This window comes from Tenrec ecaudatus, unplaced genomic scaffold, assembly GCF_050624435.1.
Source record: "Tenrec ecaudatus isolate mTenEca1 unplaced genomic scaffold, mTenEca1.hap1 Scaffold_131, whole genome shotgun sequence".
In the NCBI taxonomy this organism is placed as follows: domain Eukaryota; kingdom Metazoa; phylum Chordata; class Mammalia; order Afrosoricida; family Tenrecidae; genus Tenrec; species Tenrec ecaudatus.
Genome location: NW_027457881.1, coordinates 772,071 through 798,914, shown reverse-complemented (window position 1 = coordinate 798,914; position 26,844 = coordinate 772,071). Strand labels below are relative to the sequence as shown.

General features: G+C 38.3%; 1 protein-coding gene across 3 annotated transcripts in view; it reads left to right on the top strand.

Moving 5' to 3' along the window:
• The first annotated feature begins 215 nt into the window (after positions 1-215).
• Positions 216-26,844, top strand: part of LOC142436063 (thyrotropin-releasing hormone-degrading ectoenzyme-like) — a 342,102-nt gene continuing 315,473 nt past the window's right edge. For all 3 annotated transcript variants that reach the window (XM_075539994.1, XM_075539992.1, XM_075539993.1), the window contains exons 1-2: positions 216-368; positions 3,375-3,488. In XM_075539994.1, the coding sequence (XP_075396109.1) occupies positions 249-368; positions 3,375-3,488 (234 nt within the window). In that variant the 5' untranslated portion in view covers positions 216-248. The remainder of the gene's footprint in view (positions 369-3,374; positions 3,489-26,844) is intronic.

Genomic DNA, 26,844 nt, shown 5'->3' with positions numbered 1-26,844 from the left:
TGATGAATGGATCTGACCATCATTTACAGGGATAGCCTCTATTTCTGCTGTCATACAGACATGACAGGTAGGTTAATTTAGGAAATAAAAAAAGAGTGACCAAAATAGAGCAATACTCCCTTCTAATTAGGATTTCTGAATTTATTTTAGGATACAGGTTTAGAAACTGGTATTTTTATTAAAGTCTTTGGAACTGTTTTATTCTGTTTCTAGATCTTTTAGCTGTGCCTAAGCATCCGTATGCTGCTATGGAGAACTGGGGACTAAGTATTTTTGTGGAACAAAGAATACTACTGGATCCCAGTATGTCATCTATTTCTTATTTGCTGGATGTCACCATGGTCATTGTTCATGAGATATGTCACCAGGTATGAGAAAAAAAAAGATCAGGTGTAAGTATAATGTGCAAACGATTGAGAATGTAGAATGATTTCAGATACATAGATTAGGAGCTAAAGTATCATCCTTCTAATTAAGTTTTAATTATCCACTGAGGACTGCTTAATTCTTCCTAGAAGATAAGTCATTTTCCCCTGGATGGCAGCACAAACAAAACAAACACACAGTATATTGAAAAAGCAACTCTTATTCCGTTGACTTGAGTCATGAGGCGGCTCTGCCACTCGGCATCCTGTGTAGAGTCCTTCTCGGGCCACTGTTCCTTGTCAGCTCTGCTTTATCCTCTGTGATTATTGGGGTGTGTATATGGTAAATGCAGTGATAGCAATGATTTATTGCATTGCTGCAAGATGCAGCTGAATTTTGTGTATGTGTCAAAATGTGCTTTTGCTGAAATCAATTTGCTATTCCCTTTTCCCCATTACACAGACACTTAGGAAGTCTTTCACTAACTCAGCCGTAGACTCTTTGTTCTCAAATGATTGATATTTTTTGCCTTGGCATGTTTAGAAATTCATATGCAAATTAGTCAACTTTGTAGTGAAGCTAAGATAAAATTAATTTCACTTTGATTTTATACACTTGCTTACAATGAGTGGAAAGAATCGTCGAGCTTTTGCAGGGCTTATGGAATCCTGAATTTATTGAAGGAAAAAAAAACACACCGAAAAACATACGCTCATTCTAGTAAGAAGTAATAATTGCCCTGATTACCACAACTGTGTACAGGCTTTAGCTGAAAACATTAGGCATTTTATCATGCTGCAGTATGATTCTAATTTATCATAATCCACCAAAAATATAATCTATCAAAACTTAAAGAGTGGGGTGCAAAAAGGTTTCAGTGAGAAGTGAAATGCTAAGTACCAATAAATGAACTGGCAAACGATTCTGGAGCTCGGGATCCTTTCCTTAGATATTTGCCTTTTGCAGTGAAGTTGTGATGGAGAGATGCTGGTACCGGCATCCTGGTCACGTTGGGGATGTGCGCCTCTTTATCTGAGGTGCCATTGCTCAGATATCCAGGGCTTCTCTTTCATGGGGGAGAATCTAGTTTTCACCTAAGCATAAAATTCTTTGCAGGAAAAAGCACTTTTTCCTTGAATGTTCCTATGAATGACAAATTAGAAGCATTAACAAAGCACAAACTCCCTACCGTCAAGTCTACTCTAACTCGCTGAGCAGAACTGCCCCTGCTTCCAAGTCTGTACATCTTTACAGGGGTCAAGAGCCCCATCTTTCTCACCTGGAGTGTGCCAACTGCTGACCTTGGAGTTAACCACCCAGCGTGTAACTCACTTTGCCCCTGGAGCTCCTGGTTAGAAGCATAGTTCTGTAGCGGTAAGGCCGCACTGCTAATGCTTCAGTGGCTCATTAAACTGGATTCCCTTTATTCGATAGTCTACATAACTTCCTTGTGATCATTTAGTGGTGCTGTGCTATTTACTGTGAAAGAACAAACCAGGAAATAGGAGACACCTCCAAAAATGTTCAACTATTACTGCTACTTATATTTTATGCCATTCTGCCATTCTTCATTCCCGCTAAATACTCATGTTCCTGTGATTCTTACAATAGACGTATTTTAAAGGTAAAACGTGCATTTTTAAAAGTAAACATTATTTTTAAAAACTTTATATTTTGTGATCAAGAACTTTAGGGTACTCTCTTACTTTATTTTCTTAGAGATCTTCTTGGGTAAATGATACTTACTTTTGGATAGTGGAATGTTCAGTCATCGCAGTCTTTATTGTGACTCTTAATGACTGTTTATAACCCGCCTCTTCCTTGCTCCTGTGGAATGCTCCTGGCTCGCCTGGCCTAAGGCATTGTTGCCCCTTTGGCTTTTTTGTTTCCTAAACAGTTCTTTTCTACCACAGTGATGGCACCAACCATTACATCTGCCTGGAATCTTCTTCCCCATGGCTTTCTCATGGCTGGTTCCTTCTGTCATTAAAGTCTGAGCTCACATGTCACCTAGTTAGAGGGATCTTTTTTTTGGTTTTATTTTCCAATCTAAAGGGACCTTCTCCCCTGATCATATTTTATCGTGCTTTATCACAATCTGAAACGATAGGGTTCATGTGCTTCTTTATTTTTGCCTTTCTCATTTCACACCATCCCCAATAAAATGTCAGCTGTCTGAATTTTCACTGCTGGATTGCAAAATCTTTAGGATAATTCATGGAATATATACATATATATATTTTCCAGCAATAAAAAGCACATACATATATATGTATACTTTTGAAAAATGAAAGATATTTATTTACCCTTTTGTTGAACTATTAAAGGGACTCAGAATAATGCATCATGATTTGATCAGAGGCCAGAGAAATTGCAGTATTTTTCTTGAAGGGACATGGAGGAATGTTATGCCTCAGTTGCTCATTATAATAATATCATGTAGAATTGGGTGTGGAGCACCTTAATATTCCTTCATTCCGGCACACAGCTGGTGTCTCCTGTGAATATTTCTTGCCACTGGAAGGTGATGCTTTGGTACCTTCTGTGATGAGTTGTTCACTATCTCTGGAGACAGTAGTTTCTATCTTCAGGCGTCTTTCAGCAGACATCTACTAACCAGAACTTTCATCCATTGGTTCTGGTTCACCCTTTGTGGGACCACCAGAAACAATCCTTCTTCTCATCCACATAAGAGACCTTCAGCTATTCGAGGACAACTGTCATTGACTTTTTTTTTTCTCATTTGTACTTTTTTTTTCAGATTAACTATTCTTTTTGTGTTTCTTGATAATTTTTCTCATCCTTCTTTGAAATATATGTGTATTTGACAAGTATAACGAAGCAGTTGAATAAATCAATACAGTCTTGCCACACATATTTTAAGATCATAAAATCAATGGGGAATGACTCCAGTTATGATGATTACAGTTTGATATATTTAATTTTAGATGAAATAATTCTGGACCATATTGTAAGTATATCTGTATCAATTCATTTTGTCACGACAGTGGTTTGGTGACCTTGTGACGCCTGTTTGGTGGGAAGACGTGTGGCTGAAGGAAGGCTTTGCTCACTACTTTGAATTTGTTGGCACAGACTATCTGTACCCCAGCTGGAACATGGTAAGTGCACTCTTCCAGAGTCAGATGGAAGCCCAGTGCCAGGCTGAGCTGGTGTTGCTTCAGGCTATTGGTACGGTCCAACATGCTTGAAAATACAAGCGATGCATGAAAAATATACATATCTAGTAATAAAGGAACCAGTTATAGAAATGATAGTGATATAAAAAGTTACCTTGTATTAGCAATGAAATAGCAATTTGTTTATTATACATTGATGTTGAAATAGTACATCTTATCCAAGTGGAAATATTTAACATTGTGGTATTTGATAATACAGATAAAACATCCTTCACAACAGAGAAGGTAGAAGGAATTGATAAGTGATATTTTCAATGTATACTGTATTTCAGTATGTGGCTATGTGAGACCTTACTATTTCTTGCATGTGATGAAACAAACAAAACATAGCTGAAGTATTTGGTGCATTGTGCTCAGAGATTTATGTAACATAACAGTAAGCTTAAATCATGTAAGTATGCGTTCACTTTACTTATGAAGAACAGTGTAAATTTTGCTCAGACTCCAGCAAGGTACTTACACATTTGAACCTGAAGTCGAGTTGGTTGTTTTTTATGTAGTGATGTTCAAGCACATTTGTAAGAAAAATGGGGAGATAATGTGGTTTGTATATTCCTTATTTTGTAAGTTTTCCCATCTTATATAAGCTTCCATTAATATTATTAATATTAACATTAAGTGTGCTTATATCAAGTAAAAGGATTTTAAATTGCACCCTGGATATATGGAGGTTTGCCATTTAACATTTTAATTTATTGTAAGTAGTAATGTGTAAAAATTTCTAAGTACAGAAATTTAACCAACTTAAAAAGATAGAATTTTATCTGTGATACATCATAAGTGATATAGTTTTTATACCTTTTTAGATATTATAAACTAAGATGAATAGGTGATTATCTAATTTCAAGTCATTATTCCAAGTGTGATGTTCAGATAATGTAAACCAAGGGGAAATCTGGAATATGAAAGTCATGTTGCAACTTCTTTACCATGAATTCAACTAACTCATGCTGATTAAATAATGTGACCTTACACATTCCTCAGAGGAAATGCTGCAATGGTAATTCCCTTTTGATATCTTTTAATTATGTTCCTTTAGTTTTGCCCATGTCTTCTAAAAGCAAGGTGTTTACTTTGAATAAATGTATGTTTACTTAGATTTGTATAGCTGGGTGTACACATAAAGAATTTTGTTAAAATCTTATAAGAATTATTTTATTATGATACTGGTGGTAATTAAAAATTCTTCATATATATGCAAAAATATCAATAATCACAAGAAATATTATTTTATGTATTCTTTAACAAAAATGAAATATTATAACTTAAATGTTTAAGGATATTGAAACATTAACAGAAGTACCTTTTGGTTTTTTGATGACTTTTAACCAACTTTGCTTATACTTTTCATTTAATTTTTATTGTGCTGTGGATTATTACTGATTTAAAATTTCATTATGTTTCAATATTAAAAGATGTCCTTATTACAAATGATATGTTAATCATACTGATAAAGGTTTTTCTTTTTTTTGTTGGTTTCGCTTCATTAAGAAATAAAACTTGTCCATTCATAATTATGAAAAAGATGAGTACCTCTTAGATTAAAAATAATGAACAGAATTACACATGCCATCCTTGATAATCATTGAACAGTAAGATTAAGGTTAAATAACTGAATTTGTTTTTGAGAAATTTTTGAAAGAAAATATTTCTTCATCATTTCCCATTGTTATCAACATAGGTCACTGATAATATTCTTTTGTAAGGGGTATTTAAAAAATCATGTCTCAATAACATAAGTGAGACTTTGCCCTTCTTAGAATACAGGTCAAGCAATGAAAGAGCAGAAACCTGTGGTGATCAAGATATCAGCTATATGTCTTTGAAATCTACATTTTATCATTAAGAACTGGACACCATTACAGTGAGATGGAAAACTTCCTTATAAAACTAAGGACATTTATTCATGAGAAATAACAAGTCCTATGATGATAATTCTGCATTCCTATTATAAAAATTAAAATACGTTCCTTTTTGATGACACTTTTTTTCAGTAGCTTGCCTTATTTGGTTTATAGAGAGCTCCCAATGTATTAAACACACACAATCTGTAAGAAGGAGCCCTAAATAAATGGACTTTTTAGATACTATTATCTCCTTTTAGAGAAAGTCTTAAGTTAGCCATATAAAAAAGAGAGAGTACTAAGTGGGTTCACGGCTGTACCAGCAATATTTTACATAATGGCGTCAGCAAAAGAGAGAAAGAAATACGCAGAGGAATAGGAGAGACAGCTGCGTCAGCAGTAACTCATACTGTTGTGAGAGGCACAAAAGCTTCGCTAGAAATGCACGGCTTAGGCTTCACAAGTGCTGAGACTAAAATAGAAAAACCAAAAGTCAGGCCCATGTCAGGAATAAAAAAATTAGGAAGCTGACCTCTTTTACTTTTAATTTCAAAACAATACTTTAATTCTTTTTAGGCATGAAGGCTCATGCCTTGAAATTCGATTTAAATTTATTAAAGAGGTTTCTTTGGTCTATCTACCTTCTGTAGAGTATCGGTAAAGTAGCTTCAAATTATTTTGTATTCTTAATAAAGCTTCCATATTGATCGAGGCTAGTATATAGTTGCTTTGTCTGCTTAACTATTAGAGAAATCTGACGATGTGTGTGTGTTTTCAGAGCCCATTTATAACATAGAAATAATTAGTTTTTACAGTTGTAACACAACATGTGTGACTATTTGGTTCATAAACAAAGAAGTCAACTTTGGATATTTCATGAAATATGATTTAAGGTGGGCCAATGAATGGGAGACATTCTCTAAGTATTTGTACCTCACTGGCTCACGCTTATCATTTGAAAAATTGGACTCTGTTACTGATGTACTAAGCTCACTGTTTGTTTGCTTGTTTGTTGTGAAGATAAAAAGACTTATGAGCCTTTGAAATGTTTGAATTTCTAAACAAATGTGAGCAAGCAACCTGGACCTGGAAAATGAATGCTCCATTAGAACCGTGCATCGATTTTATAGAGAGAATTCGCTAACATTTCCAACCTTAGTAGACCACTCTGACACTCTATAGATTTATATCAATTATGTTTAGATTACAAAATAATTTCTATCAACTTTATATCAGGACTCAATCTCACCAAATCAATTCTTCTCTCTACTGGCAACAGAAACTACTGTACTCTATAGGAATATAAGCCTTAGATAATGTTTCATTCATCAAAGAGAATTGTCAAGATCATTAGAAGCAACTTCCTTAGCTCAGGGCTAAGGGTACATTTCAAGGGGCAAGTGGTCTTTTTGTTTGACATTATTTTATCAGAGTTGGCTGTTAGTGACAACTTTATTGGATGGATCAATTTATGGTTTGCTGTTGATAGCAGCTGTATTAAATCTTATTGTTTCCTCAAAGGATGAAAAAGAAAGACTAAAACAACATGTGATTGCTAGTCTTCAAGGGGTCTTTATCATTTGAAACTGAAAGAGGCTATGAAAGATGCACAAATAAAGGCTGTGACGAACTCTTTGTTCATAGATCCAATGGTCATGCATGTTACATCAGAGGCCTGTGCATATTAGATAGTCTTTCATTGTAATTAGGATAGTCCATGTTTTTCTATTGTCAGTGTGTCCTTGAGTCTCCTGAAGGTGGCATTGTAAAGGAATGCTTCTACAATGACAATCATTTTACTTGGGCCTATGTTCTTTTGTTACATGAATTGGCATGGTACAGAGCCTTATCCAATAATAAGGTTTTGAGTTTTACACTCATTAAGGTCTGCAGACTGGCTATTCTTCCTCGATTTTGACAGAGACAAATTGGCAGAGTGACAAATAATGTCGAATCATGAAGTTCACTTCATGGTGCTTACTGCTTAGGACATTACAAAATATATATATATATATATGTATTAAACCCTTGCTAATTGTCCTCAGTGATTTCTAATGTGGGCAAAAGTAAGAGAATAAAAATGAATGGTGCCAGTAGAGTCAGTTTCTTTGTAATGTGCACCAACAAAGGAAACTTTAATAGGCATGACAATAAATTTACACTCACCTTTTAAGTAATTTTATTTTCATTAAAAAAGAAGTAAAGAAAATTATTGGCAAACATAAATAGGCATAAACAAACTTATTGAGTTCATGTTTTTCTAGTTTAAATGTAGAGATATAATTCTTGTGAGCAATAATACGCACTCTGTTGAATATTTGGCAAGTGGGGAATAGAAAATTAGAAAGCTTGGTTAACATTTCATTTGTTCTGTTGTTTGGTCCTGAAATCTTATTGATGTAGGGAATACTTCCGTAATCTTCGCACAGTTTCTTAGTGTATATCCTGGCAATAGCTGGCACATGATTGCTGTTGCATGTAATTTATCATTCAATATCTACTTGTTCACCAGAGCTGTGGGATGAGAGACACGGTGTTTGTGAAATGTTTATTTTAGAAGTTTACATTAGAAGTATAGAATACCAAGTACAGTTTTCTATATAGTTGTGCCTATCTATGGTGATCAGAACCCACATTATACTTTAATCCTAAAAAAAACCAGTCAATTCGAAAGTGATTCAATCCTTTGCTACTTTTGGGGATATTTTATTTTCAAATGACAAATACGTACATAGCACATACATAAATGTGAAAGCTTCAAAGTCTTCTCAGAGCTAGTGCCAGAGTCTGTAGTCATGTTGATTCTGTTCAGAAGCCTAAGAGTGGAATTTGCATAGAAAGAATTGAGGAAAGTTAGAGAACTTGCCTGGATCTCTTGAGGTCAGTCTCCCAAATGTGGGAATGAGTTTTCCCCTTACAACTTTTCTCCCCTCTCCCATTTGGAAGCAATTATTTAACCACTGAAAATAGGTATTTCATTTTAAAGAATAGGAAAAATAAGACAATAATTATTCTCCCCCTTTGAGAGGCATCAGGGATCCATAAGTCCCTATTCTGTAAGAAAAGTTTGCTTTTTCGGAGCGTTAGTGGACAGTTTTTGGCGTTGGTGGATAATGGACCTGTAACAAAAACAAAGGAAGTAAACCAGGGCGTACTAGCTGTGCTGAGAACAGCAGCTAATGCCATGAAAGGAAGCTATGTAGCGGAGGTGCTTTAGCCGGATTCACAGTAAACGCAGAGGGAATCCCAAGGTGCATGTGTCCAACACAGCGAGGGTTACACCAGGACTCAGAAAGTGTACAAATAAGAACAATTCAAAGGATTCTTAGTGTTTGGAAGCAGGACCAAGGGTCAGATTCCAACTAATGGTAATAATAGATATTAAGAATTTCATGAAAGAACTTACAGTTATCAAAGAAACAGTTTAAGCAGGTGCCTGTTATAATAAAGAGCATGGGGGGGGGTCGTATTTGACCTCTGGTTTTCTTACTGCCCAGAGTCAGACATGCCTCCCAACATGGTCCATCCTCTTTCTCCCACTGTGTTAAGCTGAGTTGTCTAGAGAAGCAAATCCAGTGACTCGTATGTGAGATCCAGGCCCACATCTGGATGCGTCTTGAGGGGCAGTTGTGTGATTGAGGGGTAAATTAGAGAGACACGGGGCAAGGCATGCATGGGCTCACCTTTTCCATTGGAGATCAGACCCAGATGAGGCAGTACTGTACCTTCTCCAGCCTTACATAATTTCGGGCAAAGAAGCCACAGTAAGCACATACATAATAGGAAGTCGTTATATTTAGAGACATACGTGTAACAAGAGGAGGACGAGCTAGGGGTATACATACACTAGAAAGGGGAGATCCTAAAGGCATACATGTGACAGGACGGCGCATACATAACAAGATGAGTAGATGCTAGAGTCAAGATGGCAGCCGAACCTTAGTCATCTCTGAGCTGGCTTGACCACAGGTGTCTTTGAACTCTTCTCCAGGGGAACAATTTATGATCCTTACAAAAGGGAGCGGACCCTATTCTTAGCATGGGGCCGACATTAGGGTCTGATTGCTTTTGATGGCAGACAACCTTCAGGCAGATCGCTTTCAAGCAGTTGACTTTCAAGCATATATTATAATAACAAGCATGTGCATGCAAGCTCCTTAAGATTGACATTATTATGGGAGCGTCCTGGGGAATAACTTTTACTTATGAAACTGACAGGAATGTATCTCCAACCCATGAATGTGAAGGTGTCTCTCGAAGGGAGCCCCAGCCTCCCAGACTCCTTAATACATAATCATAGAAAATTTATTCGTGGATACTCTCTTCCCGGTTCTGTTTCCCACACATATATGTATAAGAAAGAGCTTATATCAACAAGTAATCTTATGTTGTCAAAAGAAGGCATGCCACCCAAGTCCAACTTCAGTCCATAACTGAGATTGTAGTTTATAAGTCCCTCATCATACTCACATAGGTTCATACTGGTGACACAGAATGGTGAAAATCACAGGCTGCTGGAAGCAGAGTTGTGTGGATCCAAGGTTGCTGGAAACATCAGGGTGCCAATAGTCCTCAGGGTAAAGCGGCCCATATGGGGCCACCTTTGGAGGTAGACGCAGCAGCCCAGGGAACTCCTAAAGAGGAGGAAGGCCAAGTGATGAGAGGGAGGCAGTTTTCAGAGCCCCTTACTCATACAAAAGGCCACATCGCCAACGAGGTATCATAACTGACATTTGATAGGTCAGACTCCACCCCTAGTTCAGAGTGTATAGTTGGCATAAAATAATCCAATCACCACAGGCCATCACTTGTCAATTTGACACCTTTACAGATGTTTTTAGCCATAAATAATTTCAAAACAGATAACATTGACTTTATTTGTACCTAATATGATACAACTAACAGAGGTACTACTGAAAATACACCAGCCCTACTTAAGCCCTTGTGGTAGTTACATAATCTGGTGCCAATTTTGGACCTGCCAGGACTAAGAGTGAAGGCGTACAGTCTAGTCTGGCAATCAGGTCGCAGCCAGTGAGGCCTCTGTGTGGGCATGGCCTTCTGAGAATTCTGGGAATTCTGATATTTTCCTCCTTAGAGATGGGAGACATTTTTCCTCCCTCTCCTCACTCCCTCGGAAATGCTCTACTGAAAAGGCTGACTCCCTGGGGGACATCCCTGAGGAGAAGTCACATGGACCTACTTGATGCAGCCCTGGGTGCTGGGGAAGCCCTGTGAAGACCCCTGCCAGCGCTGAGATGCTTGCAGTGCCACCGGATTCATACGACTTCCCACCTACTGGCTTATGATCTTCCTGTCCCTGCATTGGTTTCATCTGAAGAGCAATTTATATATTGGTATCACACATATGGGCTAATGCCAGACTTATGGACTTGATCTGGACTGGGCTATAATGTTTTCTCAATATTTAACTGCTCTTGTATGTAAACCTCATAGGCATATGCATGTTTGTGAATTTGCTTCTCTAGTCTACCTGGACTAACACAGCCTTATATTCTATAGGTGAATTAAGCAAAACTATCCTCTGCCTAATGATTACAGCTTTCTGACACCCACACCTCAATTCCATAATCCTATTCATATGTTCCCCCACCTCTGACACTTTGTAAGCCAGCCACTTCATGCCTTTATCTCCGCTATTTTGGGAACTCTGCTTCTAAACTGCCTATTTCTCTGGTGCTCTAGTGCTCAGAGTAAACAAGCTTGATCTTTGATGTGAGGAATATTCCTTCCAGTGGAAACCTTATGAATTTTCAAACAGAAGGGAAGTCAAGTCGACATTGGTCATCCATCAAGTCAGCAGGCAAAGTGAACCAGCTCACAAGGTCAAATCACTTCTCTTCATCTGGTTGAGTTCTGGTCACTTCAGTACTAGCCATTCCTAGCTAGGTCAGTGGGTACACAGTAAGCTACGGAGTTCCCCACAGAACTCCCTCTGCTTCAGAACAATGGCCCTTCACAAAGTCTCTACAACTCTAGCTCCATAGCACTGTCATGCCATCAACATAGACTCTGCAAAAACTCTTCAAACTTCAGTTTTATCTGTTTCATCTGGCCTCTAAGTCTTGTACACCAAGTCTAAAGTATCAGTGTCCAAACTCAACATGTCTCTCTGTTGCTGCATTTCCTCCACTTCAATTCACCAAGTGGATCCAGGTGGTCACCTAGCAAGCATTTTTGGCTGCCCACAGATGCTTTGTGACCTTCAATCCTAGAGGGAGCTTTTCTTCCTGGTTCCCAGCTTAGGCACAAGCTGCTGGAGCACAATTCAAAAAGGCAAAGACACCTGTTTTTCTTGTCTCCCAGCAATTGTCTCTCTTTGTAATTCTTTCAAAATGCAAACGTGTTGCCACTCAAAGCACTGAGTGGGGCTTAGCTTTGCTAAACCTTCCATGCAAGCCATTCCTAATTCCCATTTCACAGATCCAACTGTACAAGAAGCCAGTGAGCTTAGAAAGTCTCTGTGATCATTAAATTCAACCTTCATTTCTGCCAAATATTATGTCAATAAGTAGGGAAAACAACATAATCCCAGTACAGTCACATCTTAAACATAATTCTTAAAGCAGTCAAATCCAATACTTTCTTAGTTAACTGTCTGATTCAGATACAATAAGACCATAGGCCTCAGGCAAGACCAAACCAGGCTTGGGCCTTCTGTCACTATAGAAAAGTCCTAGAAGAATATTTGCCCCCTGAACTCAAATTTAACATCCTCTGCACTTATTTTCACCATTACAGTAGAAATAACCAAGTCCAGCTTATAAGAATCAAAAATGTCACTTCCCATGTCCTTGATAGATAACAGCCAAGCAAAGCACGTGGCTATATCCGACTTTCTCCAGCTGTCCCAGGAAGAAAAATCCAATCCCATAAGGCAGAGGTCAGAGAATCTCCGCTGTGCATCTTATGATTTATGGTCCCATGACTGGACCATAATGAGTTAGGCTGGGTGTTCTAGAGAACAAACCCAGTGAAACTCATTTCTGTGTAAGAAAGAATTGTATCTCAAGTAATTGTATCCCGGCACAGTTGAACTCCAGTCCATGATGCCGGTCCATAAGTCCCTCTTCAGACTCACGTAACTTCAAGCTGCTGCTGCAGGCTGGTGCAGCAGAAAGATCACAGGCAGGTGGGTGCGGAGGCGCATGAGCCCATGGGAGCTGCAAACATGGCAGTGCCCATCACCTCTCAGATTTGGGCGGTCAACGTAGAGCAGCCCTTGGGTCAGGCACAGAGCCCAGAGAAGAGGACGTGGAAGAGCAAGGCAGTTCCTGCAGCTCCTTATGCTCATGCGCGGGGGTGAGGACGTGGTAAAGAAAACTGACCAATCCTCTCACTTAGTGTTGTGTACACCCTATGTGCATAGTACCATACAATCATTTGGCAGGAGTTACAAAGAAATGAGTAGAAAAATCATATTTCGATATTTCACTTGTTATACTTGTGTATTAAAATAGCTGTTAGTGTAACTAATATATAAACAAATTTTATGTATGCTTGCTTTCTTATTATAAGGTTAATTCTATATGTTTAAGTCAAATGTGATGCTGACTCACTAGTGGCCATGCAAAGGGCATCAATCAGAAGCAAGACTGTATCAGGATATACAGGTGTTAATTGTTGAAGTGTATTAATTGGGTTTGAAGCTTAGTGGCAAATAAAAGAAAAATTGATTTATGAGTGTAATAATACATCAGTGAAGAATAAGTAATTCATTCACACGGTAAGGTTTATTTACACCTTTATTTCCTTTACAAAAACTAGGACTTTGGGCTTCCGTTTGGTTTTTAGTGGCTTTTGAAGAGCTTGGAGGTTATCAAGGTGTGTCATTTAAGTCTTGGGACTGTAAGTCTTCTTTATTTATTGCTTCAAATGGCAGAATAGCTCTTTTAGGCAAGACATGTTAGACAGGAAAGAGAAAATAAACATTGGTTATTAGTATTCACACCTGTTTTCCTCCCTATAAATCCAGGTATGTGCTTTGGAGGTTTGTTTTAGTTTCATTTCCTCAAATTTTTATTTGAATTTTTCAAATTTAAAACAAACCTTCAAGTTAGTTCTACCTTACAAATCTGGCTAGGCCAGAGTATGTACACGGGTTCAGATGAGAACTCTCAACACAGGGAATCCAGCATTGATAACCCTTCAGGACCAATAACGAGAATAGTGATACCATGAGGGTAGGGGAAAGGTGGGGGGAGAAAGGGATAATTGAACACAATGATCGACATATAACCCCTCCTAGGGGGATGGACAACAGAAAAGTAGGTGAAGGGAGACAGCAGACAGTGTAAAATATGAAAATACAAATAATTTATACATTATCAAGGGTCCATAAGGGTTGGAGGGAGGATAAAAAAGGGCTGATACCAAGGGCTCGGGTAGAAAGAAAATGTTTTGGAAATGATGATGGCAACATGTGTACAAATATGCTTGATACATTTGATATATGGATATAAGAGCTATAAGAGCCCCTAATAAAATGACTTATTAAAATTTTAAAAAGAATTTTATATATGTTCTTAGTCAATGATTTTTAAAAAACATGAATTCATTTTAGAAAATACTGTTTTGAGTTTTGAAACTAGAGATAAAAGATAAATAAGCATTCCTTTCAGAATAAGGAATTTTCACAGAGAACCGTTTTAAGGCATTTTGGGTGTCAAGGTCTTTCTGTATGTCCTGAGGACTTTTAAAACCAAGTACTAAATGGGGAAAAATCATATATTTCCCAGTTAGAAGACCATTAATGAACGTGAAGCTGAATAGTAATGCAAGGATACCCCTTATATAATTTTATAATATTGTAGGGAAAGTTACTCTAGTTATTCCTTTTTCAAATAAGAGCAGTAGGTAAGCAAAATATGCCAACTTGCTAAATATATATATACACACATATATAATCATTTGATAAACTAAAATTTTGATAACACCAAAAAGAGATGCCAAAACTATGAAGTGTTCTGTCAGATATCCGTGCCTTTAAGCATATCTTTATTACAGTGGATTATGCTGTTCTCCTGGTCACCATCTCTGATAGCAGTGTACATCTCCCTATAATAATTGTTCAGCATCAGATATCATTTAGCATGTTTCCATGTTAGTTAAAAATAATTTGTCTTACAAAACCTATAATGACACACAACCAACAATGAACACTGGGGATTAAAAAGATACCTAAAAAATAATGAATTTGTAATTATCACTCATATTTAGCCAGGCAGCTATGCGATCTAAAAACCCTTACAACACAATGCCATGTCTAAACTAGTGAAACTGGGCTTGTTTTGCTTTTAATTTTCATAAGATTACTTTACCACTGCGCAGATGACACCAGAGAAAGGTCATCAGTCAAAATAAAGAAGAGCTCTACGTTAATATGTTATGCAGGGCTTTCTACAGAAACCAAACCAGGGCGCTTATGATTACAGATGATAGGTCGATACAGAGATAGTAATTTATAGAGTGAAACAAATTAGCAGCAAAGTAGTCTGCACAGCAACACAGAGATCTCAGGCCAACTCACTTTCATGGGACATTTAATATAAAAGATACTCCAATTTACATGGTCACTAGCCCAAGGCCAACGAAGCAGACAGTAGGATGAGGAAGTAGTGAGGTGGAGCAGAGGCAGGTAGCTCAGGGAAGCAAAGCAGGTCTCGGTGGAGCCTGGAGGTGTAGTGATACGATGTAGCTGGCAGTTGTTGCAGTGTATGCAGTGATGGCAAGACAAGCGGAGTCAGCCCGCAGGTTGCAGACAGAGCAAGGTGGAGCAGCACAGTTACAAGGTCCACCAGGTGGAGCAGAGCTTTGCACATCCCACAGCTAAGCTACCACAGCACACCTGTTGAGATGGGGCAGGCAGCTCAGGCAGCTCACTGGCTGGTTCAAGCACCTGGGAGAGAGGGAGAGAGGCCTGCCTCCAGAGAGCCATTGATCTTGGTCTCACCTCCTAAGGAGGTCATCAAGCTGAAACCTGATTGACAGGCTATCCTCCACCCACATCTTCCTACAGGTTCCTTTTTGGCACACAAAGAAACTATCACAAGATCTTTGTGAAGAGAAAGGGGGGAAAAAGAGATGTATTTGTCATCCATTAATAATGAAAGAATTTTACCATTAAAGAATAGGAAACATTTACTATATAACACAAAACACATGGCATGTATTCACTTATCCCGAAGAAAGATAATTTACTAAACCGATCCTTTGAGAGTACACGTCTTCTCTATTGTTGCTTTTCTCAAGAGTGTGAAGTGTATTATATGATTCCAAACCACCATGCTTTACACCCTTTAGGTATCTCTCTGCATCCATGAAGGATCCCTGGTGGCAGAGTTGGTTACACACTGGACTGCGCCTCAAAAGAAAGATGAGGCGCTCTGCTCCCATAAAGATTTCAATTCCTGGAAACACTAAAGGTCAGGTCGACATCCTAGGTCAGGTAGTCACTATAAGTCAGAATCAACTCGATGGGAGTGGGTTTGGGGTCTGCATCCATGAACCCTGAGGTAGTTAGTTTACTGTGCCAACCTGGCTGACAAACACATGTGGGCTCCATTAAAGGACAGAAAGATAAATGGCTCAGTGAGCCTCGCCTTTCTAATTCTCAGGTCTCTTGTTTTCTGATGGTCAGATCAGGGTGCAGTTACCTTAGCCAGTTCCCTACTTCAGCTGGCAAGGCTCACTTCCTGCAAGACATTCTTGAGGAGAAGCCACATGGGCCTACCCCGATGCAGCCCTGGGTGCTGGAGCAGCTGTGTGGAGACCCCTGCCAGCGCTGAGATGTTTACACGTTCACTGATTCGACTTTCCTCCTGCAGTCGGCATCATAGTGTGTGTTTTGTGAGATGGAGGACTTTGTGGATTGGTGTCAGACATATGGGCTAATGTTGGATTTGTGGGCTTGGGCAGCACTGGGTTGGGAGGTTTTCTTGATGTTCACTTCCCCTTTATATAAAACTCTCTTATACATGCATTTCTGTGCATTTGTTTCTCTAAAGTACCCAGACTAACACAAACCCCAAAAGGTGATTTATATTTTATCAATTTAGTTTCATTATTTTCTAAATAAATCAGCAAATGGAGTTAATATAATCTTAAAATCAATACAAGGAGTACAACCTGACACATGTTTACAATGAAGTTCGATGAATCTTTCGGCTACCCTACCATTTATAAAGGAGCCCCGATGACATCGTGGAAGTTGGACTTGCTACTCCAGTAAACAGTTACAGCCTCAGAAACGTGAAGGGGGAAGTTCCGAACCTACAGGATGAGTTAGCATTGACTGGCCTATGTTATGAATCAGCATCAACTCTCTGGCAAAGAATTTTCCATTTTGGTTTTTTTGGGAACTGACTCAATAGCATCCAACAATCACCAACACTGGCCCATAGATTCAAATTTTGGTTCTCTTTCACATACTAACAATGTAATCTTATTTATCCATCTCCAAAATGTTCTTTATATATTTAAAATCCCTGTACTGCTTCAGTCATATGGTAATTTTAAAGATAAACATTAAGAGTGTTTCCCTATCATTATTACCAATACCATTGTTACTGTGAGAAGCAGACGTACAGTTTTACTGCACATAGAGCCCAAGAATGTTTTGTGATGGAGAGTTTTATGAATCATTTATTAAAATTTATGAGACGAGCAGAAAAAAGAGGATCTTCACATATATTTTGAATATGTCTCTTCTATTCCTGAATAATTCTGAAATGTTGATAATTTAATATTTCTATACAATACAAATGGATTGATAATTCAGAGTTTATATTCCATATAGGGAATTGTCCTCAACTAATTCAATAATCAGTTTATGGATATGATAGCTTGCTTTATAAAATAAGGTAATATTTATTTGGTGGGGAAATAAAAATGAAAACTATTTCTGAATTGGGTAATTTTCTGGGCCTGAGATTCTCTGTTCTGTATGCTCCTCGGGGCTGGAGTAGTTGTTGTACATTACTAAACCTTCAAATCAGAAAAAGAAATAATTTTTAATTTCACTGAGATGATAAAGTCTTCTGTGATCTGATAGCATGTGATCAGGGCAGGTATTTGATGAACTGCCCAGTTATATCACTAAATATTGAAATTAAAGTGTAAAAATGAGAGTATTTCATGAAACTACTCATCAAGTCAATAAGAATTTGTTACAGAATTCAAGTTACTTGAATTGCTATTTATTTCATAAATTAAAATAATACAGAATAAATTAGCAATTTGGTTCATATTCTAAAAAAGTTAGTGTTGCCTCCCTCAATGCATGAATACCTTCTTTTATTAAATTGGAACTCTATGATGCTCACTCTCCCGACACAACGGCTGGAGCCAAAGTGGGTGAACAAGTAAATGTGGTGAAGAAAGCTGATGGTGCCCGGCTATCAAAAGAGATAGTGACTGGGGTCTTAAAGGCTTGAAGATAAACAAGCAGCCATCTAGCTCAGAAGCAACAAAGTCTTCATGGAAGAACACACCAGCCTGTGTGATCGAGTGGTCCCGAAGGGATCAGTTACCAGGCATCAAAGAACAAAAAATCATATCATTGACTGCACACCTCCATGATAGGATCGCTGAACACAAATGGGTGCATAAGCAAATGTGGTGAAGAAAGCTGATGGTGCCCGGTTATCAAAAGAGATAGTGTCTGGGGTCTTAAAGGCTTAAAGGTTAACAAGCGGCCAACTAGCTCAGAAGCAAAAAAGCCCATATGGAAGAAGCACACCGGCCAGTGCGATCACGAGGTGCCAAGGAACCAGGTATAAGGCATCATGCAAAAAAAAAAAAAAAAAGATATGTGTGTGTATGTATGTGTATATGTGTGTATATGTATATATGTATATGTATATATGTATATATATACCATATTAAATGAAGGGGGAAGTGCAGAGTGGAGACCCAAGGCCCAAGTGTCAGCCAATGGAGATCCCCTCATAGAGGGGTTTAGGAGAGGAGATGGGTTAATTAGGGTGCGAGGTAGTACCGATGAAGAACACAGCTTTCCCCCAGATCCTGGATGCTTCCTCCCCCCAACTACCATGATCCGAATTCTACCTGGCAGGGCTGGATAGGGCAGAGGTTGTACACGGGTACATATGAGGGCTGGAGGCACAGGGAATCCAGGGTGGATGATACCTTCAGGACCAAGGGTGTGAGGGGCGATGCTGGGAGAGTGTAGGGTGAGTGGGTTGGAAAGGGGGAACTGATTACAAGGATCCACATGTGACCTCCTCCCTGGGAGAGGGACAGCAGAGAAGGGGGGGAAGGGAGACTCCGGATAGGGCAAGATATGACAAAATAACGATGTATAAATTACCAAGGGCACATGAGGGAGGGGGGAAAGGGGAGGGAGGGAAAAAAAAAAGAGGACCTGAAGCAAGGGGCTTAAGTGGAGAGCAAATTCATTGAGAATGATTGGGGCAGGGAATGTATGGATGTGCTTTATACAATTGATGTATATATATGTATGGATTGTGATAAGAGTTGTATGAGTCCCTAATAAAATGTAAAAAAAGAAAAAAAAAGTTAGTGTTGCTTAGCTTATCCTTGTAAATTTTCAGACTGAATGATTTTAAGATTGAAACAGTGTTGAAATATGTTTAAGAAAATTAGTAGGCATTAACCAATACTATGAATTTCATTTTACTAATCAATATTAGAGTACCTTGATTAGCTTAGTATGTGTGTCTGAAAAATGACACAGATTTCTTGTGATGATGTGAGGAATACATGTGCCAGGACTTAAAAGGATTGCCAAATTTTATTTGATTTTAATGTCTTATCGGCTGTCAGAAAATTGAGTATAGAGATAGAGTATAATATTCTCAGTGTCAAAGTAGAGATAGGATTATTGAAAGATGAGAATCTTGTCAGAGGTAATATCTCTCAGAAGCTTAAAAAATCTGGGCAGGATCCTGAAATGACACACTGAAATGAAGAGTCAGCAGGCTTGAGTCTGTGTGAAAAGATGGGGCATTGGTGTCTCAGTGGTAGAATCTTCAAACCAACAGACCCAGAGTTAGCTCCCAGCCCACGCACCGCAGTCCTGCCACCATCAGTCTGTCTGTGGAGGCTTACATGCTGCTATACTGCTTCTATAGAAATTGCAGATGAAGATGAACTAGGAAGAAAGACCTATAATACAACTTCTGGGGATCACAACAATACAGTCCAACAGCCATCGAAAGACTGATGCCTTGACCGGGGCCTCCAAGACCTGTGAGCTGACTCATTAGCAGTTAATGATAACAAGTATTACAGGAGAGGAAAACAGACTCCCCTGGGAGATTACACCATATCAGGGACAGTCTTGTTTACCATCACGTCTCAACGTTTCACCCGAACTACAGCACATAGGAAGGGCTTCATCATAAAATCGGACAAAATAACAATAATTATGAAATGAAATAATCAGATAAATTATGAAAAACATTAGTTCCCGTGTCTATATCAGGACTGCATTTATTTGACTAAAAATAATATAGAGATTAAAAATACATGAAACAATATTGGACATGTATTTGGAGCAAAACAGAGGAAGAAGTTATAAAATCCTCAAAAAATAAGGGGAAATTAAATTACTTGTGTTAATTAAGAGGGTTGTAGGAAAACACTTAGCATATGGTGATTGTTCACAGTAATTTTTGGGGCCACTAGAATCAGAATGAGCTATGTAATTAGAAAACCTGTTCATAATTATTACTATGATTGACAGTGTTTGGAGCATCTTCATGATTATTGTAAAAGACCTAAGATTATCGTAATTAATGAAAACTTGAGTGATGGATTGATGATAACATCTGCCATGCCAATATTGCACTGTAGCTTTAAGAGGATTGAGTAAGTCTGTGGGAATTCCAGGATTTGATTGCTTATAATCCAGTGCAGTGAATGTTCAACCTTAGCATTTTCTCTGAGGTGCTTCAGGTCTTGGCTATTAGGAAGTATGGCACAGGGATCTTGAAAATTACAAAGGACACACAACAGCTGCAGGATGTGGTTGCTGAAGGGACCCACCATGTGACCCACGTTCTCTTGTTTGAGAGCGTGCTGCTGTTCATTGCTGTCAAGCCAGCAGCTCCTAAAGTCGTGAGCCAGGAGTCACTTAAGTCGCTGATAAAGTTGCTCAGGACATTCTTATAGAAATAGAGTTGCTTTCTCAGTTCATACGTTGATTCAGACACATTAGCAAACTTATGGCTTTGCAGTAGATGAAAAGTGATCGACAGTTAAAAGAACCCCATACTTATTTCAGATAGTTACTATACAACAGAAGAACACAAACTCATTTCTTGTCCACAAGTCAAATTTGACTCCTGGTGCTCTTATAGGACGTAGATGAACTGCCCCAGCCTATGTCCAAGGCCTTAAGTGACCCTGGGTGGCAGAGGGGATAATAGGTGATAGCATGGTTCCTTGAGTTCCGAAGGAGCTTATTACTGAGATCCTGGCATAGTGTAGTGTCATAAGAGAGCTTCCTGAAGTTTCTGTTCATGTACTATTTTCTCTGAAAACTTTTGTCTACAAATACAGAAGCAAACCTTGTGTTTATTGCATTGAACACATTAAAAATGATTGCTTCAAAATTTATTTTTAATGCCCAGTGTATATGTATTTGCTTATACAAGTTTGACTTCAATATAAATATTGTGTTTCTATAACCTATACATGAAAATAATGTATTTCATTTTCTCAGGTGTCTTATTTTAACTGAATTTTGAAATGTTAATTTTTATATACATTGTTATATAGAATCAGAAATTATTTTCAATAGCTATTTTTTAGTCTTACTTTATCTACAAGTATGTTTAAGTTATCTATAAAATATAAATTAGTTAGGTTCTTTTAATATCATAGCACACTTGGGATCCAAATAATTTCTAAATTTCAGAAATATGCATTTATATTATGTGTTTACTTATGGTAATTGAAAAGTTAACTAGATACCATGTCACTGTGAAGCATGAATGAAACCTAGTAGATTTTATTCTTCAATACATTTTCCTCTAGTTTGAATTCTTGATCATATTCTTCTACTTTCACCTTTGTCATGACATGAATAAATCATGAAGAATAAGAGTGGAAAGCTCAGCTGTGTGTGTGTACCTGTCTGTTTTATTTTAACCTTGTATAGTTCTGGGGTTCATGTTAGTAATGATACATGCGGCGAACTTTTGAACTGAGAAACCTTTTTAATCTTGTTCTTATGATAAGATAGATTTTCATAGAAATGAAACATAGATGGCATATTACATCTTATTTCTTTATGGTGTATTCACTTAGTGCCATCGAGTCATAGTGGGCCTATAGGACAGGGTGAAGCTGCTCCTGTGAGTTTCTGAGACTGAGTAGTCGGTACAGGAGTAGAAAGCCTCATCTTTTCTCCCAAATAGATGAATTAACTGATGTGAAATTAACAAGAGCATAAGTCCAGAAAAAACATTTTACCCTTAAATTTCTCTCTAATCGCTACATCATTATAGTTTCTTTATGCTAATAACCTTGCATGTGTCACATGATGTTAACTGATTGTACTCCGGTCCACTGTTCTTTACCTACTGGGAGTTTCTTAGAGGCAAGAAAAAGATTGTAGTTATATTTGTTTCTGTAGCCTTTTAGTACTAATACAGCCCCTCTCGTACAGTAAACAGTCAGTAAACAATTAGGTTTAGATTACATTGTTGAATAATTTAATCCAATGTTTTTATTGATCAGAAACCATGGATTAGAAAAGTACCTATATTACGTAAGAGAACATTATGGGCTTTAAAAACATTCAGTGTTTCATAGTGATTAGATTTAATTTACATTTAGAAAATATATTTTGGAATAAGGTATTATTTCAAATATCTAAGAAGGAATACATTTCATTTATTTGGTTATTTTCATACATACATGAATATATATGTATATATATATGTCTATCTACGGGCAAGTCAAGAGAATCGATAGTAGGGTTTCAGTTTACATGAGTTTATTCCAAATAAAACACTTGTAAGCATGTCTCTGTGATGAGTGGGTGACTGCAGAAACATTATTGCAGTGATATACTCTTATTACTCATTAATCATCACTTATCTGTCAAATACTATTGATTGCCAAAGGACAAACAAATATTTCCTAGAAGAAGTATAGTGAGAATGCTTCTTAGAGGCAAGGGTGGTGAGACTTGATCTCAGATACTTTGGATGTGTTGTCAGGAGAGACCATTCTCTGGAAAAGGACATGAGAAAAGATGAAAGGCATCAACAAGACAGACTGACAGCGGATTCAAGCGCAAGAGCAGTGAGAAGGTGGCGCAGGAGCGGGCCATGCTGACTTCGCTTGTATGTAAGGTCCATAGGCGTTGGAACTGATTCGATGGCAGCCACAGTCTGTCGTTGGGGTACCGTCAAAAGGGAGGTCCAACCAAGCAGCGACTTCAGAGACGATCTGCTGGGCCCATTAAATTCAGTCACAAAGGTCAACTCAGAAGGTCATGGTGGTTGTTTGGGGAGATTCTAAAGGAATGATCCTGATTGGTTTCTCACAAAGGAAACAGGGCGATTACAGGGATGCATTATGAAGACGTTTTTAAAATACTGAAAACTGCATTCACAATGCAAGACTGTGAATTCTGGTTCTTTAATTTTGGTTCTTCCAGACAACTCTTGCTTCCTCCAACGAAATGAAATTTATTTTCTCGATCAGTCTGGATAATAAGGTTGGGGGAAATACTGATTGGATTATGATTCAGCTGTAAGTAATTGCTAATAAAGTTAATCGTGATTACCATACCAATGGGTATAAAACAAGCCATCTCAGAAACCATTGGGGAGAATCACTACTAGGAAGAAAGAAAAGCCAGGAGAGGGGTGTGTCCTTTGGACCCTAAGGTCCCTGCACATGCACTTGATCCAAGAGACCGCCGTGACACCAGAGGAGTGGCAGAGGATCCGCAGCCAGACCAGGGGCTGGATGATGAGACAGACTAGTGGGTTTCCCATACTGCAGAGCAGGGAAGGTTGAATGTTTGGGGGCAGGACGCTGGCTTATGAAGTGGGGTTCTTCTGTGCACCTAATTTAGGGAGCTTGGCTTGTTGACCCGTGGCGCTAGAGCTGAGTCACTTCTGGGAGAGGCTTAGAGTGGGTGACAGATTCTTCGGGCATTTATTGGCAGCCTAAAAGAGCTTTGTATCATTGCCAGAGCAGGGCCGGGGTCCACCAAGAGGCTGAGGGCCAGAGAGGGGCTGAGTATGGGCACTGCAGAGAGGAAACGGTCCTGAATGAATCCAGTATCCTGAGCATTTCTCACATGAATTTAACTTCGTAAAGCCCCTAATAAACCTCATAATTGTGAATTTAGTTTTATGTGGCAATTTCAGTTAGCTTGAAAGTCAGCAGGAAAGCCGAGTCCTGTGGGAGAGAGAGCAATGAATGTAGAGAGTGCTGTGGGGACAGCCAGGACAGGGGTACTAGTTCTCCTGGGGTAGCAAAGTGTGCTCTATTTTATTGGGAATTTTGTTTGGCAACTTTCCCACATCCACCTTACCACCCTGATCTTGCCACTTCAGGCTTCTTTTTATTAAGGAGCCCCTTCAGAACAACAGAACTTCTGCTTTGAAGGTATAAATCGAAGAAGGATGAGTTATTTGGGTAAAGGTGAGATAGAAAGACTGCCACCAGCAGTGGATAGACTTAGGAGGTTTATTGAAAAGCAGTAGCTTCACATTTTAGTAATTTTGCTTATATGATTTTATAGTAATACTTTTTGACTTATCCTTACATCTCTATTTAATTCAGACATGAAGTATATTATTTTGTTTGATCTCCATTGGTTACCCCCAAATTGAATTAAATTTGAACGAAACAATTGCTAACAATATTTTGTGATCACAAAGCTCCAGTCCATATTGTAAACCTTGTGTGGAGTTAAGAAATGTTGTTTGCCTCTTGTTTTCTTTTTATTCCTCACTCTTAATTCACAGTTAAGTCTCTACCCATGAATATGATAAAGTCACTCCTCTAGATTCCTAGACTTCCATGAGAAATGCTTGAAAACTTTTCTCTCTCTCTCTCTCTCTCTCTCTCTCTCTCTCTCTCTCTGTTCATCCCCAACCATTTATCCCATTTTGTTTCTGATTTTCATTACTCTGCCCACCCAGCCCTGTGTGCCGAAAATATCCCTTTCTCTTTCATTCTCTTAAAAAAGACAACTCAAACTATCACCCCAGGCACCTTCCTGGCCCTTCACCAGGCCAAAGAATATAAAACCACTGCTTTCTCTGTGTAGTCAAAATATATCTGGAACCCACTTTTATTTTGTATGTAGAAGAAATGGTTTTTCACTGTTTGTTTTCACCCCTTTTCCCTTCTATAACTATAGTCTTTGAAGGTAGGGCCCATGCTTTGCACCTCGATGCTCATGACCACCCACACCATCTGAAATGCAGCAGGAGTTCAATAAATAGTTGTAGAACAACACATGTTCTTCTTCTCTGTTCATAACCCCATATACTTACAGTTGAGAGACACTGAGGTCTGAAAAGGCTCAGCATCTTGTTCAAGACCATACAGTGAATGAGAGGTGTTTTTCTTTTAATCAGGGCTATTTTATCAAACTTTGAGCACTGTTAATGTATTTTATTTTAGGAATGCTAAAAGATCCTTTTATGGTTACATCCCTCCTTCTAGATAATTGAATCTTTTAAGCTACTCTGATGTAACCTACATCTGCTGTAGGCATTTCTTTCCTGATCTCTCCGTGCCTGTGCATACCGCACCGTGTCTTAAATTGGGTCACGTTTCACTCAGATCCTCCTAAACTTGGCTTCATGTATCTACCTTTTTTTGATAGTCGTTCAGATTTTTCTCTGCTCTTCCACTCTGACCCTACCCCTTGTCCCTCTCATGATACCCTTTACTTTCCCCCTACCCCCAAGACAGAGTCAAAACCACTGTCTGGTCTTACCCTTTATTAAAATGATTCCATCTCATAATCGATTTAAATGATACTGACCTCTTCCTATCAGTTCTCCTTATCTTCAACCTATCACTAGTGACAGATGCTGACTCGTAGTGACCCTATGAGTCAGAATCAGTAGAACTGTCCCATGGGGTTTCCAAGGCCGTAAACCTTGATGGGAGCAGAAAGCCTGTGGTTAATGGTCCAGTGGCTAATCTGCACTGCCTGGGCTCTTTGTGACGGTTGTTAGACGGGGCCTATGCGGTTTAGCTTATCACGCTTTGACATGTTCGGGTGGAGCTCATGTTGAGATATCAAAGAATAGAATAAATGACTCAGGCATATTTAAGAATGTGATAATAATTCTAATTCTTTCCACATATAATGGTAAATGCTAACGAATGAAATGCTAATGTAAGAAATAAAAAATAGATTCTGACATTACATTGATTTTTCTATACAAACTACAATTTATTGGCAACATTTTGACCATTTCCCTTTGCTCCGGGACTCTGGCTTTCCCTGTAGTTGCCTGTTGTGCATCTCCTTTTGAGTCATGGTCCCTTTCATCAGAGGATATTATAGCTGACCTTGTAGCTTGCCCTCCAAACCAAACTTTCTCTCTGATTCCTGTTAATGACTTCATGGTTTTTAATTTGTTTTTATTATTCTTTCATTTTGTAAGCCATGTGAATCTCTGAGAATTCCGTCCCCATCATTTACAAGTGGACTAAGACATCAATGTCAACTTAATTATCATTAAAGATTATCTCTGAGCTCCACCCATCTTTCATTAACACCTGTTCTAATACTCCACCAAAAGCTCTCTCAGGTACTGTGGCCACTTCCTGTCTCCTGTCTACATACCTCCAACCTCCATGAATACTGCAGTTAAGTTAATTTTACAAAGACATAACTTTTACTGTACATTATTTCTGCTACTGTCTAAAAACCAAACTCTTTAAGTTGGTATTTGAGGATTCAAACAGTGTGGAGTTTGGTGGGTTTTTTTTATTAAATACTTCTACTGGGGGCTCTTACATCTCTTATCATAATCCATTGTATCAAGCACATTTGCATATGTTGCCATCATCATTTTCAAAGCATTTTCTTTCTACTTGAGCGTTTGATATCAGCTTCTCATTTCTCCCTCCCTCCATCCCTCCTGAACCCTTAATACATTATAGATTATTATTTTCATATCTTACATCATCCTCTGTCTCCCATCATCCACTTTTCTGTTGTTTGTCCCTGTGGGAGGCGGTTGTATGTCAATCCTTGTGCTAGATTGTTTTCTCTGATTATAGTTTACCATTTTGAGCTGCTTCCCCTATCCATCTGAGCAACTCATCCTTCAACATGCATTTTCCTATAAAAGAATATGTATCAAAGAGATTACGGAAACTATTTAGATATGCAGATATTAAAAAACTTAATACAGTGCTTGTATTGTAAT